The sequence below is a fragment of the Danio aesculapii genome, chromosome 23 (genome assembly GCF_903798145.1).
Source record: "Danio aesculapii chromosome 23, fDanAes4.1, whole genome shotgun sequence".
In the NCBI taxonomy this organism is placed as follows: domain Eukaryota; kingdom Metazoa; phylum Chordata; class Actinopteri; order Cypriniformes; family Danionidae; genus Danio; species Danio aesculapii.
This window is the reverse complement of record NC_079457.1, coordinates 463134-489224: the sequence shown is the minus strand read 5'-3', so window position 1 is coordinate 489224 and position 26091 is coordinate 463134. Positions and strand designations below refer to the sequence as shown.

Below are 26091 nucleotides of genomic sequence, written 5' to 3'. Positions count from 1 at the left end.
ATCTTCAAATTGCTTTATTAACAAAAGTTATTTATTGCACGTTTAATATTTATACTTATTTAATCCACAATCTGACTCTTTTCTTTCAGATATGAGCTCAAAAAGACCCATGAGCAAAGAGGCCAACAAAAAAAAGACCAAAGGTACAAATATATTCTGGACAATTCAAGTAAACAGTATTTGTTTTGTTATGTTTCACATTGCTAATTACTATTATAAATATTTTCACTCATGAAACTGGATTTAATATGAATTATTCTGTATCAAAAGCATGTCCTAATGTTGTTTTGCAGATAAAAATAATGCAGATAATCTGGCCAAAGCAGAAGAAGCAGCTGCGTCTGAACCTGGTGAGTTTATAGCTTCATAAAGCATTTAAATTGAGTGTTTTTTAATCATTTAACACTATTTACAGTGTAAGTTCTCAGTCTATTTTTCTGTGATCCCTTTATAATTATATCAGTGATTATATCAGAGCTCTTAGATGATGCTGAAAATTCAGTTTTTACATGTTTTCTAAGACTCAGTTTGTCATTAGATTTTTTTTGTTTTGGTTAAATTAAATTTGATTATCAAAAATGTGTGTGCAATTAATGTACAAGAATACAGCATATAAATGTAATGATATTTTATTCTGTATTCATGCACATCATTTTGAAATGAAAACACAAATCATCCTCCGATGAAAAGCTAAAAATGTCTTTTTATAAATATAAAATGAAGTTTTGTTTTTAAATGCTGCTTAAATGAAAGCATATAGAGGAAAATATAAGCTACCTGAAAAATGATCAGTTAATCAAAATTAATCATAATCATCTTTAAAACTGTATTTATTTTGCTTTTCTAAATCCTGTCTGAAAAATAATTTAATTAATTGATAAGGAATTTAGTATTGCTTAAAATGCAGATAAATCACATTGCATAGATGATTGAAAGTATTAATCATTTGATTAAAGAATTTAGGGCTGCTGTTAACATTAAATCAGAAGAAAAATAATGTTCTTTTATACGTTTTTTTTATTTTTAATGTTTTATACATTTTATTATTGGTATTTATTATTATTACTTTGACAGCTTCTGCTGTATTAAAGTCAAATATTTCTGTAATATGATAGTGATATATTTCTGTCATAATTGCTTCAAGTTAAACCGGTTGTGCTGTATATGCTTTGAGTTTGAGTTACGATAAGAAGACATTTTATTCATTCAAAATTTGTCGGATTTAATGATGCCTTATGCAGTTAATCCCATTTTAAAGTCTGCATTCAATCAAAATGTAATGCACACATTGTTAGTCTTAAAATGAACAATGAATATGTGCTTAATTAATTCACTAAAAAAAGTTTCTGTCCATCTGCTTCTGCTCTGGAACCTTTTCTGATTGGGCAAAATATGCTTAGCCACACCCCTCAAACAGTTTCCGGAGCACATAAATAATTAGTAAATAAATCTAATTAATCAACATTGTTACAATCTGCAATAAAACATGCATGACACTGGAAACAGTATGCGATACCGTTGTTGATTATTGCGATAACAAGATTTCTTAAGATATAACATTTTTCTATAAAAGTTTATTTTTATTAGCTATGCTCTAAAATCATTTAATTATTATTGATATTAAACTAAACAGATCTTCAGATCTAATTTATTATTATTCAGACAAAAAATGGTGTCAAGCTGCTAATATTTACTCTTTTTTTTTAAACACTATGAATGAGTGGAAACCTGATATGCAGATACTCCTCTCAATTCTGCCCAATAGCAGAACAGCAGCTACTGGGGAGGCGGGGCTAAAGATAGGAAGGCCTCTGATTTCATTGTCTAAATTTAAATAAACATTCATTCATTTATTTTCTTTTCGGCCTAGTCCCTTTATTAATCTGGGATCGCCACAGCGGAATGAACCGCCAACTTATCCAGCATATGTTTTATGCAGCGGATGCACTTCCAGCTGCAACCCATCACTGGGAAACACCCATACATACTCATTCACACACACAATCATACACTACGGCCAGTTTAGTTATTCAATTCCCCAATAGCGCATGTGTTTGGACTGTGGGGGAAACTAGAGCAACACAGGGAGAACATGCAAACTCCACACAGAAACGCCAACTGACCCAGCCGGGACTCGAACCAGCGACCTTCTTGCTGTGAGGCGACAGTGCTACCCACTGCACCACCGTGCCGTCCATTTAAATAAACAACCGATGCGTAAAATAAATGCGATATGTATATAGTATACACTATTATCACAATAATGATTACTTTGAGACATATCGAGCAGCTCTAAATAAAACGGTCAGCAACTAAATAGTGTGCATTCCCTATAGACTGATAAAATCACAGATCCCTACAGTTACTTTACAGACTCCACCTGCAGAGATTGTCACGAGCAATGAAGAGATGAACTCAAATGCAGAAAAATAATGTCTTTATTTAAGGAGCGAGTCTCAGGGAAAGTAACAAAACCAAATTAACCCAGTTGGGTAAACGCTGAGGGTGCGTCAAGGACAAAACCCAGAACAACGGGACGCTCGCTCACTGGCAGGCCTGGACACAAACAAAAGGTGAGTAACGGAGTGCTTCGCACAGACACACAAATGACAACATACTGACAAACATGAAGGGAAATGACGTGCTATAAATAGGGGAAAAAGGGAATAACAGGCAGGTGGAAAGAATTAGCAGAAATGATTGGTGCTCCTGTGATTGCAAATAAAAACAGGTAAAACTAGGTCATCTGTAAATGCAAGGTAGGAGAGGAGAGCAAGAACGCAAGGTACGGTGACAGTACCCCTCCTCTCAAGAACGCCCCCTGGCGTTCCCTGAAGACTCACCATGGACCTGATGAAACTGGTCAATGAGAGAGCGGTCCAGAATATCCCGAGCTGGGATCCAACATCTTTCCTCCGGACCATACCCCTTCCAGTCTACCAGATACTGATAGCCTCTGCCTCTCCTCCTCACATCCAGGAGACGGCGCACAGTGTATGTAAGTGCACCCTCAACCAGTCTGGGAGGCGGAGGAGCAGAGGTTAAGGGCTGCAGGGGGGAGCGAAGAACAGGTTTGATCTTAGATACATGAAAGACCGGGTGAATGCTTCTAAACTGAGGGCTTAATTTGAGTCGAACCGACACTGGACTGAGCACCTTGATAATAGGAAAAGGTCCGATGAATTTGGGTCCCAGTTTACGTGAGGGAAGTCTAAGGGGAATGTCTTTGGCTGACAACCAAACCTTCTGGCCACACACGTAAAGAGGGGGCACGGAACGGTGGCGGTCCGCAGAAGCCTTGTTCCTCTCGCCAGTCCGAATAAGGGCCTTTCTGGCGATTCTCCATGTCTGGAGGCATCTTTTAATGAACGAATGCACGGAGGGAACAACGGCATCAGGTTCTTGGGAAGGGAATAGAGGGGGCTGGTAGCCTAGGCAGCACTGGAAGGGAGACAACCCCGTAGATGAAACGGGGAGGGAGTTATAAGCGTACTCGACCATGGTTAACCTGGAACTCCAAGATGACGGTTCCCCTGACGCCACACAACGCAGGACCCTTTCCAGGTCCTGATTAGTTCGTTCGGCCTGGCCGTTGGTCTGTGGGTGGTACCCAGAGGAAAGGCTAGCAGTCGCCCCCAGCTGTCGGCAGAATTCTGCCCAAAACCTGGACACAAATTGGGGACCCCTGTCTGAAACCACGTCAACCGGGAGGCCATGAATACGGAAGACGTGGTCTAAAACAACGGCAGCTGTCTCCCTCGCTGAAGGTAATTTGGGGAGGGGAATAAAGTGTGCCGCCTTCGAGAATCTGTCCACCACAGTGAGGACTACAGTGTTGCCACTGGATGGGGGTAATCCCGTGACGAAGTCCATCGCTATGTGTGACCAGGGTCGCGAAGGGACAGGCAGTGGCCGGAGAAGCCCTGCTGGGGGTCGATTAGAACTCTTAGCCACCGCACAGACCGGACAAGCCAACACAAACTCACGAGTGTCCCGTACTATCGAGGGCCACCAGAACCGTTGCTTAATTAACCCAATGGTGCGATCTGCTCCTGGGTGGCAGGCTAGCTCAGATGAGTGACCCCACTGTAACACCTTGGTCCGGACCGACTCAGGCACGTATAGCAAGTTACTAGGGCACTTAGTGGGCGTAACGATGGTGCGGAGTGCTCTAAGAACCACAGACTCCACCCCCCAGGCTACCCCTGCCACCACACGTTCGGGTGGCAGAACAGCAGCCGGAGAGGTGGGTTTGGGCTCAACCTCACTAAGACGTGACAGGGCGTCTGCTTTACCGTTCTTGGACCCCGGGCGATAGGAGATGTGGAAATCAAACCGGCCAAAGAATAATGCCCAACGAGCCTGACGAGAATTTAGTCGTTTGGCAGATCTAATGTATTCTAAATTCTTATGGTCGGTCCAGACTACGAAAGGAACCCCCGATCCTTCAAGCCAGTGACGCCACTCACCCAACGCCAACCTGACAGCCAGTAACTCCCTGTTCCCGATGTCATAGTTTCGTTCCGAAGGGGTTAGTCGGTGGGAAAAGAAGGCACAAGGGTGTATTCTGTCGTCAGATGGTGACCGTTGGGACAAAATGGCCCCTACACCTACCTCTGATGCATCAACCTCCACCACAAACTGACGGGATGGGTCTGGATTGACCAAAATGGGTGCAGAAATAAAGCGCCTCTTTAATTCAGAGAAGGCAGTTTGGGCCTGAGGGGACCACTCAAATCGTTTGTGGATGGAGGTGAGATTTATCAGAGGTAGAGCAACCTGGCTAAAATTGCGTATGAATCGCCTGTAAAAATTGGCAAACCCCAGAAACCGCTGGACCGCCTTGCGACTGTCTGGGGTGGGCCAATCCGCAACTGCTTTTACTTTGGCAGGATCCATTTGCAATCCTTCAGGCGACAGAACAAACCCCAGGAACGAAACCGACTGTGTATGGAAGTCACACTTCTCCACCTTGGCGAATAGACGATTCTCCAGCAGCCGCTGAAGCACCCGCCTGACGTGCTGGACATGCTCCTGTTCATTCTGGGAAAAAATCAGAATGTCATCAAGATAGACGAACACAAAATTATTGACCATGTCCCGGAGCACGTCATTGACGAGTGCCTGGAAGACCGCCGGTGAATTGGAGAGCCCAAAGGGCATAACAAGATACTCGAAATGACCAGTGGGGGTGTTAAAGGCGGTCTTCCATTCGTCCCCCTGCCTAATCCGAACTAGGTGATAGGCGTTGCGGAGATCTAATTTAGTAAAGATGGTTGCCCCCTGCAGGAGATCGAAGGCCGATGACATCAGTGGCAATGGATAACGGTTCTTTACCGTGATGTCATTCAACCCCCGATAATCAATGCAGGGGCGCAGAGATCCATCCTTTTTCTCCACAAAAAAGAACCCGGCCCCAGCTGGAGAGGAAGAAGGACGTATAATACCTGCTGCTAGAGAATCGTGGATGTACTTCTCCATGGCCTCCCTCTCGGGTCTAGTCAGAGAGTATAGACGCCCCCTAGGTGGAGAAGTGCCAGGTAATAGGTCGATAGCACAGTCGTACGGGCGGTGCGGAGGAAGCGATGAAGCCCGGGACTTACTAAATACCGCTCTCAAATCATGGTAAACGACAGGTACGCCAGTCACGCTCACCTCCTCCTGTAACATAGAACGAGAAGAAAGGGGAGAACATGCAGAGCCAAGACATTGAGACAAACAATAGGGACTCCAAGAAGATACAGAGCTGAGAGCCCAATCAATATGAGGGTTGTGCTTGACTAGCCAGGTGTGACCCAACACTAAGGGGGCCGTGGGAGAGTGAATGAGGAGAAACTGTAACTGCTCCACGTGATTGCCTGACAGTGTGAGTGTGAGGGGAATAGTGCAGTGGGTTATCACAGCTAGGTGAGAGCCACAAAGAGTTTTGGCTGAAATGGGGTTATCCAGAGCGACCATAGCAATTCCCAGTCGCTTAGCCAAGTCTAAGTCCATAAAGTCCCCTTCAGCACCGGAATCAATAAGGGCAGACACCTGCTTAACAAAACCCTTAATATTTAACCAGGCCTGGAGTGACGCCCGACCCCCAGGCAGTGCACGTGTGTTCGTGGTGCTCACCGTTAATCCGCCCTTAGATGGCTTACGCCGCTCTCTGATAGGGCACGAGGCCACCTGATGCCCCGCCTCCCCGCAGTAAAGGCAGAGGCGGTTAGAAATGCGGAAGCGTCGCTCCGTCGCCGACAAACGAGCTCTTCCGACTTGCATCGGCTCCTCCTCTGAAAATTCGGGGTGTTGTGCCACGAGAACATCCAGCGCGCCGGTGTTCCTAGCTGAACCCTCGTTGACTCCGCCTCTGCGATGACGCGCCCTGAGCGCGAGCCGGTTGTCGACCCGGATGGCGAGATCGACGAGTCCATCGAGACTGGACGGCAGCTCGAGCGAGAAGATCTCGTCCTTAACGTACTCCGCCAAGCCGTGAAGGAAGTGGTCCCATTGAGCCTTGGCATTCCAGCCGCTGTTCGCCGCCAGAGTGCGGAACTCAATGGAATAATCCGTCACTGATCGGTCCGCCTGTTGAAGTGCCGCTAATGCTCTCGCATTCTCAGTCTGCAGGGGGGAACGGTCGAACACCTTCTTGAGTTCGTCGGAGAAAGCTTTAAATGATGTGCAGCATTCGTTTTTGTTGTCCCACATCGCCGTGCCCCATTCTCTGGCCCGGCCAATCAGGAGAGTTATAGTAAAGGCTACCTTGGAAGTCTCTGTGGGGAAGCAAGATGGCTGGAGCGAGAAGGTGAGGGAACACTGAGACAAAAAGGATCGACAAGTGTCGGGCTCACCAGAGTAAGCGGCGGGTGGGTTGAGTCGAGGTTCTGCCTGTCGTGAAGGGGTTATCGCCTGTTCCGACGATGCAGCCGCTGGAGGATCCGGAAGAGCCGCTGGAGGATTAGGGAGAGCTGCTGGAGGATTCGAGAGGGCAAGCTGCAGCTGATTAAGGCGCTCGGCGAGCGCAGCCAGTTGTTGTGACACCTCTGCGAATGCCTGGTGGGAGGCCGCGATTTCCTCCTGTTGTCGCCCCAGCAAAGCGCCTTGTTGGGCGAGCGCTCGGCGAATATCAGCGTCTTCTGCTGAGTCCATGTTGGTCAGTATGTTCTTGTCACGAGCAATGAAGAGATGAACTCAAATGCAGAAAAATAATGTCTTTATTTAAGGAGCGAGTCTCAGGGAAAGTAACAAAACCAAATTAACCCAGTTGGGTAAACGCTGAGGGTGCGTCAAGGACAAAACCCAGAACAACGGGACGCTCGCTCACTGGCAGGCCTGGACACAAACAAAAGGTGAGTAACGGAGTGCTTCGCACAGACACACAAATGACAACATACTGACAAACATGAAGGGAAATGACGTGCTATAAATAGGGGAAAAAGGGAATAACAGGCAGGTGGAAAGAATTAGCAGAAATGATTGGTGCTCCTGTGATTGCAAATAAAAACAGGTAAAACTAGGTCATCTGTAAATGCAAGGTAGGAGAGGAGAGCAAGAACGCAAGGTACGGTGACAGAGATAGCTTTGATTAGATCTGTCTGGAGTGTGTTCAGAAGGAATCCGCTCCTTCTTCTCTATTCTTCCAGGATCAGATTAAAGATAGCGAGACTCAAACTGCACGTAGCCAGACCTGCTTTCTGTTTGTCCTGCATCTACCAGGTTGCATACTTAAAAAAAGATCACTATCACATTTAGGTTCATACAAAAACAAGTCTGTGTGAACCGGGAGTTGCAGACTTTTATCTCAGTATGTTGATGTACTGTTAACTGAAACTGAATATTCAATAGGGGGCGGGGCTTCCTTCATAGCAAACTAACAAGAGGGGGTATTAATATGCAGTTGCTATGGAAACCCTCTAGTTGATGTCAACAGAAGGAGCCACTCCATATATAGAAGCAATTGTTCTGACTTTCATTAAAGATTACCAAAACAAAGACTGTTCAGTGGATTAATGTGCACAGATTAATTGTTCACTTTAAGAATAACAGTGTAAGCTAACAAAATAAACATTGGATATTTTGATTTCAGCTACTTTAAGCACAAACCTGATTTGATCAAGTAAGCTGTGTTCCTGGATGAACATCTATGTTGATCCTGGAACAACATTCCAATCAGCCAATCAGAATTAAGGGATCGGTTTACTGTTTATGCCTATGGTTAGGGTTATGCACTTCTACATGATTGTTATCCAACTATCATTCCCCTCTGATTTTGGAAATAATTTATAGTTATGGTTGGGTTTAGAGATATAGAATAGGTATGCATTTTCCAAGAATAATGATGTTAATCCAGGATCGTACTTGGCCAAATGATGACGTGCTGACTTTTGGGGGTTAATAATATTGTTCTAAATATAAAAACTGCTTTTATTCCAGCCAAACTAAAACAAACAAGACATTCAAGAAAATATAATAAGAATATAATAGGAATAATATGGAAATATAATAAGTAATACAGTGAATAAAATGTCCTTGCTCTGCTAAACAGCACTTGGGTCATATTTAAAAGAGAATTACAATTTCACAGGAGGGTGAATCATTTTTCTCTTCACCTGTACGACAGCTTAGTCCCTCATTTATTAGGGATCGCAACAGTGGACTGAACCGCCAACTCATCCAACATATGTTTTAGGCAGCAAATGCCCTTCCAGCCCCAACCCAACATTGGGAAACACCCATACACACTCACACTGACACACACACACTCATACACTACAGCCAGTTTAGTTGATCAATTCCCCTATAGCGCATGTGTTTGGACTGTGGGGGAAACCGGAGCACCGGAAAGAAACCCACACCAACACAGGGAGAACATGCAAACTCCACACAGAAACACCAACTGACCCAGCTGGTACTCAAACCAGCGACGTTCTTGCTGTAAGGCCACAGTGCTAACCACTGAGCCACTGTGCTGCCCCAACTGTATGTATATATATATATATATATCAATATAATATTGTTCTCTAAAAGGCTCAGAGTGTTCCAGCACAAACATCCTGATAATCATCCCCATATCTCTGAGCATGTTATATCCGCTATCTTCTCATATGCACTCATTTACTCTGGAGCATCTGCTGGCAGTGGAAACCAATATGGTTTTATAACTCATCTAATAGCAAATCTCTACTAGCCAAACACACGTGCCCTGTGAAAACACACAGAGGAAGCGCTCTGTGATAATCAACAAGCCCTGTAGACTTTAATATAGGTTTAGCACAGTACAAGACCTAATATTACTAATAGTGTATGATGCATCAGTCAGCCATATTGGAGAACTGAACGTAAACAAACCCACTGAATGAATGAAACATGCATATTTTGTTTTTTATTTCTGGTATAAAAGTAAATTATTAGTATACTCAACTTAATTGTGGACAAGGTGTGCACTACTACTGTTATTGTACACTTAAAAGTGTAATTTTACTTTTAGTAAAAGTAAAAAGTGTATAAATTTAGTCTCAATTGGTGTTCAAGTAGTACATTAATGTTAGTATACTTACGGCATGATGTATACTTAAATATAGCTTTACTTATTCAGTAAATAAGCAAAGTATACTTCTTAATTATTTACAACAAGTGTTAGAAAAGTAAACTATTAGTATACTCAGCTTAACTGTGCATTTTTATTACGTTTACTACTGTTATTGTACACTTAAAAGTATACTTTATCGTTTAAAGTATATGTTTATCAATTTAGTACTAGGTATTGAAGTAGTACACGTACAAGTATACTGCTTTTAAATTGATTTTAATATACTTATTGCATGAATTATACTTAAATATATACTTATGTATACTTCAGTAAATTAAGAAAGTTTACTTCTTTTCATAAAGGCAAATTAATTATTTACTACAAGTATTAGAAAAGTAAACTATATAGTTTACTCAACTTAGCTGTGCATTTTTATTATGTTTACTACTGTTATTGTACACTTTAAATGTATACTTTCACAGTTGGTCTCATGCGTCAGCCATATTTGTAGTTTGTTTACACTTTTTACACGAGTTTGTAGTTCTAATTGAATTCACATCAAACGTGCAGTGTTTTATAGGTAACATTAGAGGTTCGAGTATAGATGCTTCTATACTTCTCATTTCTACCTGAAATAGTGGGACCTTTGGCAAACTCTTTTCAACATACTACGATTTGGAACGCACTAAATCTATTTTTGAGTACTATTTAGGATGGATAGTTTGTAAGTTGGTGCAGCACTTCACATCAGGTCTGTAACCCCCTTTATAGTACACTTAAAAGATTATTTTTATTTAGTAAATTTAGACTTGTGATCTATTCAAGTAATTCACTTATAAGTATACACCTTATATATAGATGCTAGTATACACACTACATCAATACTTAAATATATACTTTTACATTACTTAAAGCAGGCTGAGGCTTTCAGTTCAGTATGTTAATGTATGGCCTCACGGTGGCGCAGTGGGTAGCATTATTGACTCACAGCAAGAAGGTTGCTGGTTTGAGTCCCGGCTGGGTCAGTTGGTGTTTCTGTGTGGAGTTTGCATGTTCTCCCCGTGTTGGTGTGGGTTTCCTCCGGGTGCTCCGGTTTCCCCCACAGTCCAAACACATGCGCTACAGGGGAACTGATGAAGTAATCTGGCTGTAGTGTATGAGTGTATGTGTGTGTGTGTGTGTGTGTGTGTGTGTGAATGTAAGAGTGTATGTTTGGGTTGCAGCTGGAAGGGCATGCACTGTGTAAAACATATGCTGGATAAGTTGGTGGTTCATTGCGCTGTGGCGACCCCTGATTAATAAAAGGACTGAGCTGAAAAGAAAAGGAATGAATGAATGTTGACGAATTTCCAACTGAATCTGAATATTAAGTAGAGGGCGTGGCTTTCTTATTGAATATCATTACCTCATAGCAAACTAACTGTGGCTAATAATATTATTGGTGGAGCGTCATACTGACATCATTAGAGAAGGAGCCAATCCAAACGCAGAAGAAGATGCTCATCAGACTGAAGATTGACAATACAAACATCTTGTTTGTGAAATACATGACAAATAAACTCTTTTGTAAGGGTTAAAATATAAAAATACACTGGAAGAATATTATATTTGGCATTCTACAGCCGATTTTACACTAATAGAGTACTAATTTATTATTAAATATACCGTCTGCAGGTCATCCTGAATACATCTTCCCGCTGGTCCTGACCTCGGTCTCGCAGGAGCTGTTTGGTTGTCGGGCAGATGAGGACGTCACTGCAGAAAATCCACACAAACTGCTGAAAAAACAAGACATTATTCAGGACCTGAGAAACAGAGCAGCAGTGTGTGACTTCAGCCCTGTTAAACAGACTGTGCTGGTCAGATTCACACACACACACACACACACACACACACACACACACACACACACACACACACACACACACACACACACGCACACACTAGGGCTGAATGATGAAATAAAATCGCATTTGTGATCTATCAAAAGCTGAATCTGTCGCTATGGTGACACATTTAAATTCAAATGAGAGGGTGACATCTCATTTGCATTTAAAGCGACAGTCACCAAAACGCCACAATTAGGATCAAAGCCTAAGTCAGAGAACATTATCTGTGTGCTATTGTCAGCTCAAACACACACAGAGACTGCAGAGACACATTTACAGCTTTAAAAGGGGCAGAATTGGTCACCTTTAATGGTTAGGAGTTGCTTGAGAAGATCTGACCCTGAAATGTGTTGTGTTGTGTTGTGTGTTGTGTTTGTGTTGTGCAGGATTATCCTGAAGATGAGCTGCTGCTGGTGTTTGACAGAGACTTCACTTATGGTCAGAGCTTCTACCTGGTGCTCACGGTTCAGGCCAAGGAGAGCATACTGAAGGTGAACTAACACTGCAGACCTGAGGAATGATGGAGAGATGGAGGGATGGATGACTGAATGGATGGATAGATGGATAGGATGGTGGATAAATGGATGGATGGATGAATGAATGGATAGAATGATGGATTTAGTGATTGATGGATCAGTGGATTGGTGAACAATGGAGACATAGACGGGTGGATGGATAGACAGAACAACTAAAGGAACAGTGGATGGATGAATAAGTAGGTGGATAAATAGAGGATGGATGAAGGAATATAATGATGAATGGAATAATTGATGGATCAGTGGATGGATAAACAATGGAAAGATGGGTGGATAGACAGAACAACTGATGTACAGTGGATGGATGGACAGATGAATAAGAAGGTGGATACATAGGAGGGATGGATGAATGGATGGAATGAATGGAATAATGGATAGAACAATTGAAAGATGGATGGATGGATGGATGGTAGGATGGATTGAATAATGGATAGAACAATGGAAAGATGGATGGATGGATGGATGGATGGATGGTAGGATGGATGGATGGATGGATGGTAGGATGGATGGATGGATGGATGGATGGATGGATGGTAGGATGGATAGAATGATGGAGGGATCAATTGATGGGTGAACAATAGAAAATGGCTAGATGAATGATAGAGAAAATGATGGATAGAACAAATGAACAGTAGATATATGGATGGATGAATGGATAGAATGATGGATTGAATGATTGATGGAACAGTGAATGGATAAACAATGGAGAGATCGATCGATGGATGGATAGACAGAACAACTGATGGAACAGTGGATGGATGGATGAATGAATAAGAAGGTGGATAAATAGAGGATGGACGGATGAATGGATAGAATGATACATGGAATAATTAATGGAACAGTGAATGGATGAACAATGGAAAGATGGATGGATGAAAGGATGGATAGAATGATGAAGGGAACAATTGATGGGTGAACAATAGAAAAATGGATGGATGATGGTAGGATGAATAAGAAGGTGGATAAATAGAGGATGCATAGATAGAACAACAGATGAAACAGAGGATGGATGGATGGATGGATGGATTTATAGAATGATGAATGGATGGATGGATGGATGGATAAGAAGGTGGATAAATAGAGGATGGATGAATGAATAGAATGATGGATTGAATGATTGATGGAACAGTGGATGGATAAACAATGGAGAGATTGATGGATTGAATGATGGATGGATGGATGGATGGATGGATGGATAGAACAACTGATGGAACTGTGGATGGATGGACGAATAAGTAGGTGGATAAATAGAGGAGAGATGGATGAATGAATGAATAGAATGATGAATGGAATAATTAATGGGACAATGGAGGGATGAACAATGGATGGATGGAAGGATGGATGAATAAAATTATGGCTAGAACAAGTGAAAATAGATGGATGTATGTATGTGTGGAATGATGGATGGATGATAGAACAACAGATAAAACTGTGGATGGGTGGATGTATAGAATGATGGAGGGAATAATTGATGGATGGATGGAACGATGGACAGTTGGATTAATGTTGGATGGACTAATAGATTGATGGATGTATTGACAGATTGATGAGTAGATGGAGAGAGTGATGATTGTACAGAGTATTAGATGTTGTATGTTGTGTCCAGCCTCCAGCAGAGGGAGCTGATGAGCAGATGGAGGATGAAGAACAGCAGGAGGAAGAGGAGGAGATGATGATGAAGACTCCAGAGCCTCAGCCGTGGGTGTCTCTGGGCAGCGAACAGGAGATCCAGGACCAGTCGCTCTCAGAGACCAGACCCAGAGTAAGACAGTTGTCGCCATCTAGTGTCTGAATAATGCACAGGTTAGTGTATGCTCCATCTGCTGTTTTCAGTTCTATCATCTCTGTGTGTGTGTGTGTGTGTGTGTGTGTGTGTCAGCTCAGGTATAGTGCGCGTCCTCTGGAGCGGCGCTGTGGGGTTCATGCGCATTTCTCTGACCGTAACGCTCTGGACTGGAAGGAGGCGCTGGTGGAGTGTTCATCATATGAGGACAAGAGTTTCAGCATCACACTGATGGAGAGAGACAGCAGCACACAGACCTGCAGAGACAACACACACACCAGCACACAGACACTCTGGTACACACACCAGCACACAGACACTCTGGTACACACACCAGCACACAGACACTCTGGTACACACACCAGCACACAGACACTCTGGTACACACACCAGCACACAGACACTCTGGTACACACACCTGTACACAGACACTCTGGTACACACACCTGTACACAGACACTCTGGTACACACACCAGCACACAGACACTCTGGTACACACACCTGTACACAGACACTCTGGTACACACACCTGTACACAGACACTCTGGTACACACACCTGTACACAGACACTCTGGTACACAATTGTTGAATATGTTGAACATCACTTGGAAATTATTTGAAAGGTTAATGAATGTTTGTCAGGAGTGTGTTCAGCTGTATGTCCCATGATGCACTGAGAGATGTGTGTGTTTCAGGAAGAAGCCGAAGAACATGTGGAGTCAGTACGAGCCGCGAGAGTTCAGTCCAGAGGAGATACAGCATCAGCTGCAGTCAGAAAACCTGAAGAACTTCATCACATCTGTGGCCAGGAGGTCAGAAGATGGACATTACTACAGTCGTTAACACTGATTACTCTAGTGTTTGTGAATTATACTATAGTAAAGTGTATTATATTATAATACTATATATTATAGCATCTACAGCTCTATGTTAATGAGTGCTCCAGCATACTGTAGTATATAGTGAACTGATCAACTGTAATAAACACTGTAGTATACTTTAGCTTTTACTACAGTAAACTGTGCTGTAAGATATTGGGGCACTGTAATATAACTTGTAGTATAAAATATAGTATAAAATATTTATTCATTCATTTTCTTTTCAGCTTAGTCCCTTTATTAATCTGGGGTCACTACAGCGGAATGAACCGCCAACTTATCCAGCACATGTTTTATGCAGCGGATGCCCTTCCAGCTGCAACCCAGTACTGGGAAACATCCATACACACTCATTCACACTCACACACTACGGACAACAGACTTGCCACAGCAGAATCACTACTATAGTTGTTGTGTTACCATAGCAACTACACAAACACCACAACAGATTAATTACTGTAGTTGTTGCATTACCATAGAAACTATAGAATCACCGCAAGTTTTATTACTATAGTTGTTGTTACCATAGCAACTACAGAACCACCAAAGCAGATTAATTACTATTTTTGTTTACATAGCAACGGCAGTATCACCACAACAGATTAATTACTATATTTGTTGCATTATCATAGAAACTATAGAATCACAACAACAGATTAACCACTATAGTTGTTGCGTTACCATAGCAACTATAGAATCACAACAGATTAACTACTATAGTTGTTGCGTTACCATAGCAACTATAGAATCACAACAACAGATTAACTACTATAGTTGTTGCGTTACCATAGCAACTATAGAATCACAACAGATTAACTACTATAGTTGTTGCGTTACCATAGCAACTATAGAATCACAACAACAGATTAACTACTATAGTTGTTGCGTTACCATAACAACTATAGAATCACAACAACAGATTAACTACTATAGTTGTTGTGTTACCATAGAAACTATAGAATCACAACAGATTAACTACTATAGTTGTTGTGTTACCATAGCAACTAAAGAATCACAACAACAGATTAACTACTATAGTTGTTGCGTTACCATAACAACTATAGAATCACAACAACAGATTAACTACTATAGTTGTTGTGTTACCATAGAAACTATAGAATCACAACAGATTAACTACTATAGTTGTTGCGTTACCATAGAAACTATAGAATCACAACAGATTAACTACTATAGTTGTTGCGTTACCATAGCAACTATAGAATCACAACAACAGATTAACTACTACAGTTGTTGTGTTACCATAGCAACTATAAAATCACCACAACAGATAAATTACTTTAGTTGTTGCGTTACCATAGCAACTATAGAATCACTACAACAGATTAACTACGATAGTTATAGCATTACCATAGCAACTATAGAATCACCACAACAGATTAACTACTATAGTTGTTGTGTTACCATAGCAACTATAAAATCCCCACAATAGATAAATTACTTTAGTTGTTGTGTTACCATAGCAACTATAGAATCACCACAACAGATTAACTACTATAGTTGTTGTGTTACCATAGCAACTATAGAATCACCACAACAGATTAACTACTATAGTTGTTGTGTTACCATAGCAACTATAAAATCACCACAACAGATAAATTACTTTAGTTGTTGTGTTACCATAGCAACTATAGAATCACCACAACAGATTAACTACTATAGTTGTTGTGTTACCATAGCAACTATAAAATCACCACAACAGATAAATTACTTTAGTTGTTGCGTTACCATAGCAACTATAGAATCACCACAACAGATTAACTACTATAGTTGTTGTGTTACCATAGCAACTATAGAATCACCACAACAGATTAACTACTATAGTTGTTGTGTTACCATAGCAACTGTAGAATCACAACAGATCAATTAACAGATCACCTCCAGTCTCAGCTTCAGCTCTGTTACTGTGTGTTTACAGGTTTGAGATCTCCCTGCAGCAGAATCTGATCACAGATGTGTTTTGTGATGACTGGACGGCGCTGTGTGAAGACGACGCGTCACTGATGGGGAAAACAGAGGCTCAGCTGAAGGAGTATCAGTCCTTCATGGACCTGCACTTCAGCAAAGAGAAAACCATCAGCCATGTGCAGTGGCATCCCTCCATCAGCGGTCAGAGCCAGACACTGCTTTTAGTGAACACAGAGGATAATAATCATGTGAAGAAATAAAAGAGTCAAACTGCAATATTAATAAAAATCTAGTGCAATAATAAAATAAAAGAAGATTAAATTTTGAAATAAGAAAAAGTGGGATGGTTCGCCTCACAGCATAGCACAGCACAGCCTGGGTCAGTTGGTGTTTCTGTGTGGAGTTTGCATGTTCTCCCCGTGTTGGCGTGGGTTTCCTCCGGGTGCTCCGGTTTCCCCCACAGTCCAAACACATGTGCTATAGGGGAATTGGGTAAGCTAAATTGTCCGTAGTGTATGAGTGTGAATGAGTGTGTATGGATGTTTCCCAGTACTGGGTTGCAGCTGGAAGGGCATCCGCTGTGTAAAAACATATGCTGGATAAGTTGGCGGTTCCTTCTGCTGTGGCGACCAAAGATTAATAAAGGGACTAAGCTGAAGGACAATGAATGAATAATAAAAAAAGTATCCATAGGCAAAATAAAGTAGCCATATTGGAATAAAATAAACTATCATAAAATATTTAATTATTTAATTATTACAATTCTTAAATGATTATAAAATAAAAGATATGTGCTACGAAAATAAAACCAAATGAAGTTGTTAAATAAAAGTAAATATTAAAATGAATCAAAACAAAATATGTAACATAAAGAAACTAGCCATAGTGCTGAATAATCTAGAGCGGTATGTTTGTGTGTGTGTGTGTGTGTGTGTGTGTGTGTGTGTGTGTGTGTGTGATGATGGCGGGTTGTTGTGATCGTGCTGCAGGACTGATTGTGGTGTCCATGATGGAGAGACTGTCTCTGGAGGAGCGCATCGACAGCTCCACTAAACTCCTGCTCAACCCTTCATACATCCTGTTCTGGAGCTTCTCTGACCCCATAAACCCACAGGTGCTCCACATCTGTGTGTGTGTGTGTGTGTGTGTCGCATGATGTGTGTGAGAGAAAGTTTGTTTGATCATGTGTATATGTGTGTTTGATTAAGCTTTGATCATGTGTGCGTGTGTGTAAATATGTTTGCTGTGTGTGTTGCGTGATGTGTGTGTTTGATCGTGTGTGTGTGTGTGTGTGTGTGTGTGTGTTGCAGCTGCAGCTGGAGTGTCCAGATGATGTTCTGTGTTTTCAGTTTTCTCCGTCTGACCACAACATCATCGCCGGCGGCTGCATGAACGGACAGGTGGAGGACAACTGCACACACAACTCAACTCTCCTGTACCTTCATTTACTCTCCTTTTGCTTCCTTTTTCCTTTCATTTCTTTTCTCCATTTTATTTTCTTTCCATTCTATTCCTTTACATTTTCCTTTTCTTTTCCTCTTTTTTCTTTCCTTTCCTTTCACATTATTTTCCTTTCTATTTCCTCTTCCTTTCCATTTGTTTCCTGTTCTTTTCCCTTTTCTTTCCGTTTACTTTATTTTTTCTTTCCATTCTTTTCCTTTTTTCCTTTCCTTTTCTTTTCCCTCTTCATTTTCCATTAGCTTTTCTTTTCCACTATTTTCCTCCTCCTTTCCTTTTTTCCTCTCCCTTTCTTTCCCTCTTGCTTTCCTTTCCTTTTATTTTCTTTCCCACTTCATTTCCTTTTCCTCATCTTTTTTATTTCTTTTCCTCTTGCTTTAATTTTCTTTCTTTTCTTTTCCATTTCCTTTTGCTTTCCACTATTTTCCTCCTCATTTCCTTGACTTTTTTCCCTTTTCTTATTCCTTTTCTTGTCCTCTTCCTTTCCTTTTCTTTTCCTCTTCATCTTCCTTGGTTCTTCCTTTTCTTTTCCTCTTCCTCTCCCTTTCTTTACCTCCTGCTTTCCTTTGCTTTCCTTTTATTTTCTTTCCCACTTCGTTTCCTTTTCCTCATCCTTTCTATTTCTTTTCCTCTTGCTTTAATTTTCTTTTCCCTTTTTCTTTTCCTCTTCATCTCCCTATTCCTGTCTTTTTCTCTTCATTTCCTTTCCTTTTCCTCTTCATCTTCCTTTTCTCTTCATTTCCTTTCTTTTCCTTTTCCTTTTATTTTATTTTCTTTCCTTTTCCACCTCATTTCCTTTTCCTTTCTATTTCTTTTCCTTCTTCCTTTAATTTTCTTTTCATTTTTTTCTTTTCCTCTTCATCTTCTTTTTTCTTTCCTTTCTTTTCTTTTCTTTTCCATTTCCTTTTGCTTTCCACTATTTTCCTCCTCATTTTCTTGTCTTTTCTTTCCTTTTCTTCTTCCTTTTCTTTTCCTCTTCATCTTCCTTTCTTCTTCCTTTTCTTTTCCTCTTCCTCTCCCTTTCTTTTCCTTTCTTTTCTTTCCTTTTTTCACTTCATTTCCTTTTCCTTTCTATTTCTTTTCCACTTCATCTTCCTTTTTCTCTTCTCTTCCTTTCTTTTCTTTTCCATTTCCTTTTGCTTTCCAGTATTTTCCTCCTCCTTTCCTTTTTTATTTTCTTTTCCTCTTCCTTTCCTTTTTGTTTGATCTGCCTTTCACTTTTTCCTCTTCCTCTTCCTGTAGTCAGCAAATAGACGTTTATAAAAGTGTAAAGTTTGCTGTGTAATCAGAATATAGACAGGAATGAAATGTAGACTGGTTTACTTTAAATGAGCATACAGATAAGTAATGTAACACAGATATACATACTAATATGCAGCTTGTTCATGAACAAGTGTTGTGTTCACAGGTAGTATTATGGGATATTTCAGCTCATGTGGATCGACTGCAGGACACACAGAGTGGAGGCAAAAACATCCCAAACAAACTAGTGAGTTACAGAGAGCTGCAGCTGTGTGTGTGTGTGTGTGTGTGTGTGTGTGTGTGTGTGTGTGTGTGTGTGTGTGTGTGTGTGTGTGTGTGTGTGTGTGTGTGTGTGCGCGCATAAACCACACATTTAATCAACTGATAACCTATATGAACACACTCACAGAAGATTAATCTACAGTTATTAACTGAGTGTGTGTGAGTTTACTGCGTCTAAATGAAGCATCTGTCATTGCCTTCATTGAAAAGACTGCAGCAGTGTGCAGGATTCAGGATTCTTCTCATTCATTCATTTTCCTTTGGCTTAGTTCCATTATTTATAAGGGATTGCCACAACGGAATGAACCGCCAACTATTCCAGCATATATTTTAGGCAGCGGATTCCCTTGCAGCTGCAACCCAGTATTGGGAAACACCCCCACACACACTCACACGCACGCACGCACGCACGCACGCACGCACGCACGCACACACACACACACACACACACACACACACACACACACACACACACACACACTCATACACTACAGCCAATGTAGTTGATCAGTTCCCCTATAGCGCATGTGTTTGGACTGTGGGGGAAACCGGATTACCCGGAGGAAACCCACACCAACACGGGGAGAACATGCAAACTCCACACAGAAACACCAACTGACCCAGCCGAGGCTCAAACCAGAGACCTTCTTGCTGTGAGGCCACAGTGCGACAACACTGAGCCACCCTGTTGCCCTCATGTGCTTTGTTAGATCATTTTTAAAGTAAAATACTCTTTATTGTACACCGCATGGAGGTAAAACAGAAGTAATTTTATAATACACACTGTTAATGTTAAAACACTATCATTTGATATTGCAGATATTGAGGGATTTCCATACAACTGTTTCTTTGATTGTTTATTGTTTATTGTTTTGGTCATGTTCATTTTTATTACATTATTCTAGTGTTATGGGTGTTATATTTTCTATTGTTTTATGTATCTTTGGTGTATTGTTTCAACTCGTCGATTGCTAATTGTGGTGAACTTTCAATATCTTTACAAGCTAAGCTATTTCAGTGTTACAACATAATTCTGCGCTAAAGGAGTCAAATTATTTCTGTTCTGACACACCATTAAATTCAGTTTCAGATGCACTTCTGCATGGTAAATAATATCAGTTACTTAACAGATTCTGTATTTTATGATGTTGATAATTCAGCTCTGCAGTTTAACAATGTCTTCTACTGGATATTATAACACCAGTGTGGACAACATGTCCAACTATTAAAAATGTCAATAAAAGTCACTTTATTTGCAATTTATGTGCCAAAATATATACAGTAAACACAAATTCATTCATTCATTTTCCTGAACCGCCAACTCTTACGGCATATATTTTACACAGCGGATGCTCTTCCAACTGCAACCCAGCACTGCAACCCAGCACTATAAGTGCATATATATTTTGTACAGTTTTTCAGTTTCAGCTTTTGCATTGCAATAATGGACTTTTATCGTTCCTCCACCAACTTTAGATGTTAAAAGTTTGTAAAAGTGACTTTTTCTTTGACAAATATGGAAAACACCTCATTAAAGTATATATTTTTTACAGTGTGAAACTGTTTGAGTTTTGCAAGTTGCTCTGTTTTTAACAGTGTGTGTGTGTGTGTGTGTGTGTGTGTGTGTGTACGTGCATGTACGTGTGTGTGTATGTGTATGTGTGTTTTATTGAAGGGCAAAAGCACTGTGACTCCAGTGGTCCGCTACTGTGCTGTATCTGGAATAGAGAACGGACACAAAGCTCCGATCACAGATATCCAGTGGTTGCCGGAAAACTTTGAGGTCTTCAAATAGACCAATATATATCCAGCATTGTACTGTTAAGCCTTTAATACTTAATACTTAATTAATGGCTCGTTTCCACTGACCGGTACGGTACGGTTTGGTACGGGTCACCTTTATGAGGCTTGCGTTTCCACTAACAAGGGTACCCTTTTGGTGGGCGTGGTGTATGACAGACAGTTTCAGTCGACGTCATTCTCGCTCGAGGAAATGTCTACAGTAAAGCTGTACAGGTCACTTACATATCATATAAGAAGCACTTCTCACAAAACAGATGCTTCATACACATAAATGCTTTTGTATAAATGTTTATTAGTATTTTTTCAATGAACATGAGTTGATTATAACTGCAGATCAATGACAGTGCGAAACAGCCTACTGTAACGTCTGTAATTATATTAAATAACTAAATAAATGAACATATATAAACACTTAAAGCCCTTTACAGTCTCCGAAATGTTACCAACTACAAAAGAACTACACACAACAGACATTTTCGTCCGTATTTAGGTTCAAAACAATACAAATTATAGCCTACAGTCAGTGTAAACCTCTCATCTGTGTCTATAATCTTCCGCAGCACATGTAGCCTCTGTTAGACAGTAATTCCGTCAATCTGAGTTCATAATAGTCCAAAATGTGAAGATAATATGTTAGTTATACATGGCATTTTGTTCATGTTTGCTGAGAAATAATGCGCTCCTTTTTTCCGGCTTCTCCTTTGTTTCTTCACGCTTCACTCTCGTGTTTGTCAGTGTCTGACAGGATCGGGTTTTAAAAGCACATCAATAATCAAGCGCAGGTTATTATCATCAGCTCATGAAGTTTGTTATTTCAGATATAATGTTAGACGCGCGCGAGCGCTAGCAAGAAAGCGGAACCGCTCGCGCCTCAGACTGGCTCGTAAAAAACTACGGGGCACAGGGTAAATCTGCTCTTCTTCTTGGATTTGTGGCTGTTCATCAAAATGACGACAAGGTTTGTTTGAGCCCAGGTCGACCATGGCTCGTTATTATATGTATAAATCATTCCGCTGTAATGTCTCGGCTCGTCGGCTGTGTATTTTCAAACATGGCGGGTTTTTTGTTTTCATTCTGGCTTGTTGCGTAAGCGAATGACGTATCTCTGTAAACCAATAGCGTTCAGCTGCGCGTCTAGCTCCGCCTTTTGGTACCCTTTCTCGTCTTTGGTACCCTTTCGAAAGGGTGCCGAAAAAGTGGTACGGTACGGTTCGGTTCGGTACGCTTTTTGACAGTGGAAACGGCTATAAAAGCATACCAAACCAAACCGAACCGTACCGTACCACTCAGTGGAAACGGGCCATAAGCAGATATGAAGTATGTCTGTTGGTTAATTTCACACGCAGGTCAACAAATTAGGGAATCCAGTGGAGAACTCGAGCCGGACGTCAGTTCAGCTGGTCACGTGTGCTCCTGATTGGTGCGACCATTTAAGATTTATTTGTTTATATGGTTTATGTTTATATCCAGAGCTGCGTAGTGTTGGATTATATATGCAATCTGAATTATTTAATCAGATTCCAGAAATTGAGTACTTAGTATAAACATAAGTATGAGACTAGTATAAACAACTTTGTAAAAGATTAAATTACAAATGTAATCTAAATGTAATTCAAAAGTATTCGGATTGCATTGCCATAAAAGTAATCTGAATGTAATCCTAAAGCAGTCAGATTACACTTCCATAAAGTAATCTAAATGTAATGCAAAAGAAGTCAGATTGCATAGCCACAACAGTAATCTAATTGTAATCCAAAATTAGTGCCATAAAAGTAATCCAAATGTAATTCAAATGTAATCAGATTATGGTGCCATAAAAGTAATCTAAATGTAATCCAAAAGTAGTCAGATTGCATTGCCACAAAAATAATCTAAATGTATTATTATTATTATTATTATTATAACCTTTATTTTACCAGGAAAGACACATTGAGATAAAAAATCTCTTTTACAAGAGCGTCCTGGCCAGACGCCTAAATGTAATTCAAAAGTACTCAGATTGCATTGCCATAAAAGTAATCTAAATGTAATCCAAAAGTAGTTAGATTGCTTTGCCATAAAGGTAACCTAAATGTAATCCAAACGTATTCAGATTACATTGCCATAAAAAGTAACCCAAAAGCAGTCGTTTTGCATTGCCATAAAAATAATCTGAATGTAGTCCAAAAGTCCAGATTATGGTGTCATAAAAGTAATCGTAATGTAATCCAAAGTAGTCAGATCATGGTGCCACAAAAGTAATCTAATGTAAAGTAATGTAATCCAAAAGTAGTTAGATTGCTTTGCCATGAAGGTAATGTAAATGTAATCCAAAAGTAGTCCATTTGCATTGCTATAAATGTAATCTAATGTAATCCAAAAGTTGTCAGATTGCATTGACAAAAAAGTAATCTATTGTAATCTAAAAGTACTCAGATTGCATTGCCATAAAAAGTAATCTAATTTTAATCCAAACGTAGTCAGAATGCATTGCCCTAAAAGTAATCTAAATGTAATCCAAAAGTACTCAGATTACATTGACATGAAAATAATCTATTGTAATCCCAAAGTACTCAGATTGTATTGACAAAAAAGTAATCTATTGTAATCTAAAAGTACTTAGATTGCATTGCCATAAAAAGTAATCTAAATGTAATTCAAACATAGTCAGATTACATTGACAAAAAAAGTAATCTATTGTAATTCAAAAGTACTCAGATTGCATTGCCATAAAAAGTAATCTAATTGTAATATAAAAGTACTCAGATTACATTGACATAAAAAAGTTATCTAATTGTAATCCAAAAGTACTCAGATTACATTGACATAAAAAGTAATCTAAATGTAATTCAAACGTAGTTAAATTACATTACCATAAAAAGTAACCCAAAAGTAGTCAGATTGCATTGCCATAAAAGTAATCTAATTGTAATCCAAAAGTACTCAGATTGCATTGCCATAAAAGTAATCTAATTGTAATCCAAAAGTAGTCAGATTGCATTGTCATAAAAAATAATCTGAAAATAATGCAAAAGTAGTCAAATTATGGTGTCATAAAAGTAATCCGAAGTAGTCAGATCATGGTGCCACAAAAGTAATCTAAATGTAATCCAAAATTAGTCAGATTGCATTGGCACAAAAGTAATCTAAATGTAATCCAAAAGTAGTCAGATTGCATTGGCACAAAAGTAATCTAAATGTAATCCAGAAGTCTTCAGATTACATTGACATAAATGTAATTTTAATGTAATCTAAAATTACTTTAATTATATTAATGTGTAATTTAACAGATTACTTCACTAACTGCAAATTATGACATGTATTTTTTCAGTAACCGATTACTATTCTTAAGTGATCCAGCAGCTGTGTTAATATCACACACTCTATTCTTCTTCACTGTTGTGTGTGTATATGTATTCCAACTGTGTGTTGTGTGTGTATTCCAGCTGTGTGTTATTCTGGGATCTTCGGGCTCCTCGAGTCATGGTTCACTCCCTCACAGACATCAAACAGAAACATGAGGAAAAGCCTCTGGAAAACCCTCACGGCGTGCCGAATACATTCACACACCTCAACCTGACCTGGAAACCCTTCATCAGAGTATGTGATATGCACACACACACACACACACACACACACACACACACACACACACACACACACACACACACACACACACACACACACACACACACACACACACACACACACACACACACACACACACACACACACACACACACACAGATATTTACAATTAGACCAGCAGTACAAAATGATGACTTTTAGTTCCCTTGATTTATAACAACAACACTGAATCTGTGTGTGGCAGGTCTCCTTACCAAAGATCAGCTCGAGTGGTGAATACAGTCCCCTGAAGTTCAGCATGAGGGAGAATACAGTAGACTACACTACAGGTGAGCGCTCGTTTACATACAGGTGAGAGATCTCTGAATGATTAGCTCTCCTGTTCCATTTTAATCTGTTCAATATCATTTGGGAATTCACAGGAGGGCGAATAATTCTGACCTCAGCTGTATATGGTGTGTTAGAGCAATATAAAGTGTGTATGGTGTGTCTGTGGTGTGCGGTGGTGATAATAGTGCAGTCAGCATGATGTTAAATAAGCAGTCGAGCAGCTCTGTGAAAACATTCTCCATCACACTATAAACACTGCAGCGCCTGCTCATCCGGCAGCTCAGGCCACAGTTCACATACAACAGCTCAAAATAGCTGAAATATTACAAAACATAAAGTGGAAATTGTAAGAATAAAGTAAAATTTTATAACTATAAAGTTGAAATATTACGAGAATAAAGTCAAAATATTAAAAAACTAATACTGCAAGACTAATATTACAAAACTGTGAGAATAATGTCAAATATTATGAGAATAAAGTCAAAATTGTGTGAATAAAGTCAGTATTACAAAAATAATGTCTAAATATTTCAGAAATAAAGTAAATATTTTACACATTTAAAGTCAAAATAGTTTGAAAGTCAAAAGAATTACGAGAATAAAGTATAAATATTCTGTCAAAGTCAAAATTATAAGAATAAACTAAATATATACGAGAATAAAGCCTATATTTTATGAGACTGAAAGTGCAATATTTTAAGAATAAAGTTGAACCATTACACAAATAAAGTCAAAATATGACAATAAAATAAATATTTTAAGTATAGTTTCGGGTATAAATTGTATGAGATTAAAGTTGCAGTATCTCCCCGTGTTGTCGTGGGTTTCCTCCGGGTGCTTCAGTTTGCCCCACAAGTCCAAACACATGCCGTACAGGTGAA

The 26091-nt window shown here is 40.0% G+C and overlaps 1 protein-coding gene across 1 annotated transcript in view; it reads left to right on the top strand.

Annotated features, from left to right (window-relative positions):
* The first annotated feature begins 91 nt into the window (after positions 1 to 91).
* dnai3 (dynein axonemal intermediate chain 3) overlaps positions 92 to 26091 on the top strand; it is a 35888-nt gene continuing 9888 nt past the window's right edge. The window contains exons 1-15 of the mRNA XM_056449557.1: positions 92 to 143; positions 294 to 350; positions 11189 to 11373; positions 11790 to 11894; positions 13546 to 13701; positions 13819 to 14018; positions 14420 to 14536; positions 16539 to 16729; positions 17518 to 17642; positions 17839 to 17928; positions 19395 to 19475; positions 21186 to 21293; positions 22660 to 22733; positions 24739 to 24892; positions 25125 to 25209. Coding sequence (XP_056305532.1) covers positions 92 to 143; positions 294 to 350; positions 11189 to 11373; positions 11790 to 11894; positions 13546 to 13701; positions 13819 to 14018; positions 14420 to 14536; positions 16539 to 16729; positions 17518 to 17642; positions 17839 to 17928; positions 19395 to 19475; positions 21186 to 21293; positions 22660 to 22733; positions 24739 to 24892; positions 25125 to 25209 — 1780 coding nt within the window. The remainder of the gene's footprint in view (positions 144 to 293; positions 351 to 11188; positions 11374 to 11789; positions 11895 to 13545; positions 13702 to 13818; positions 14019 to 14419; positions 14537 to 16538; positions 16730 to 17517; positions 17643 to 17838; positions 17929 to 19394; positions 19476 to 21185; positions 21294 to 22659; positions 22734 to 24738; positions 24893 to 25124; positions 25210 to 26091) is intronic.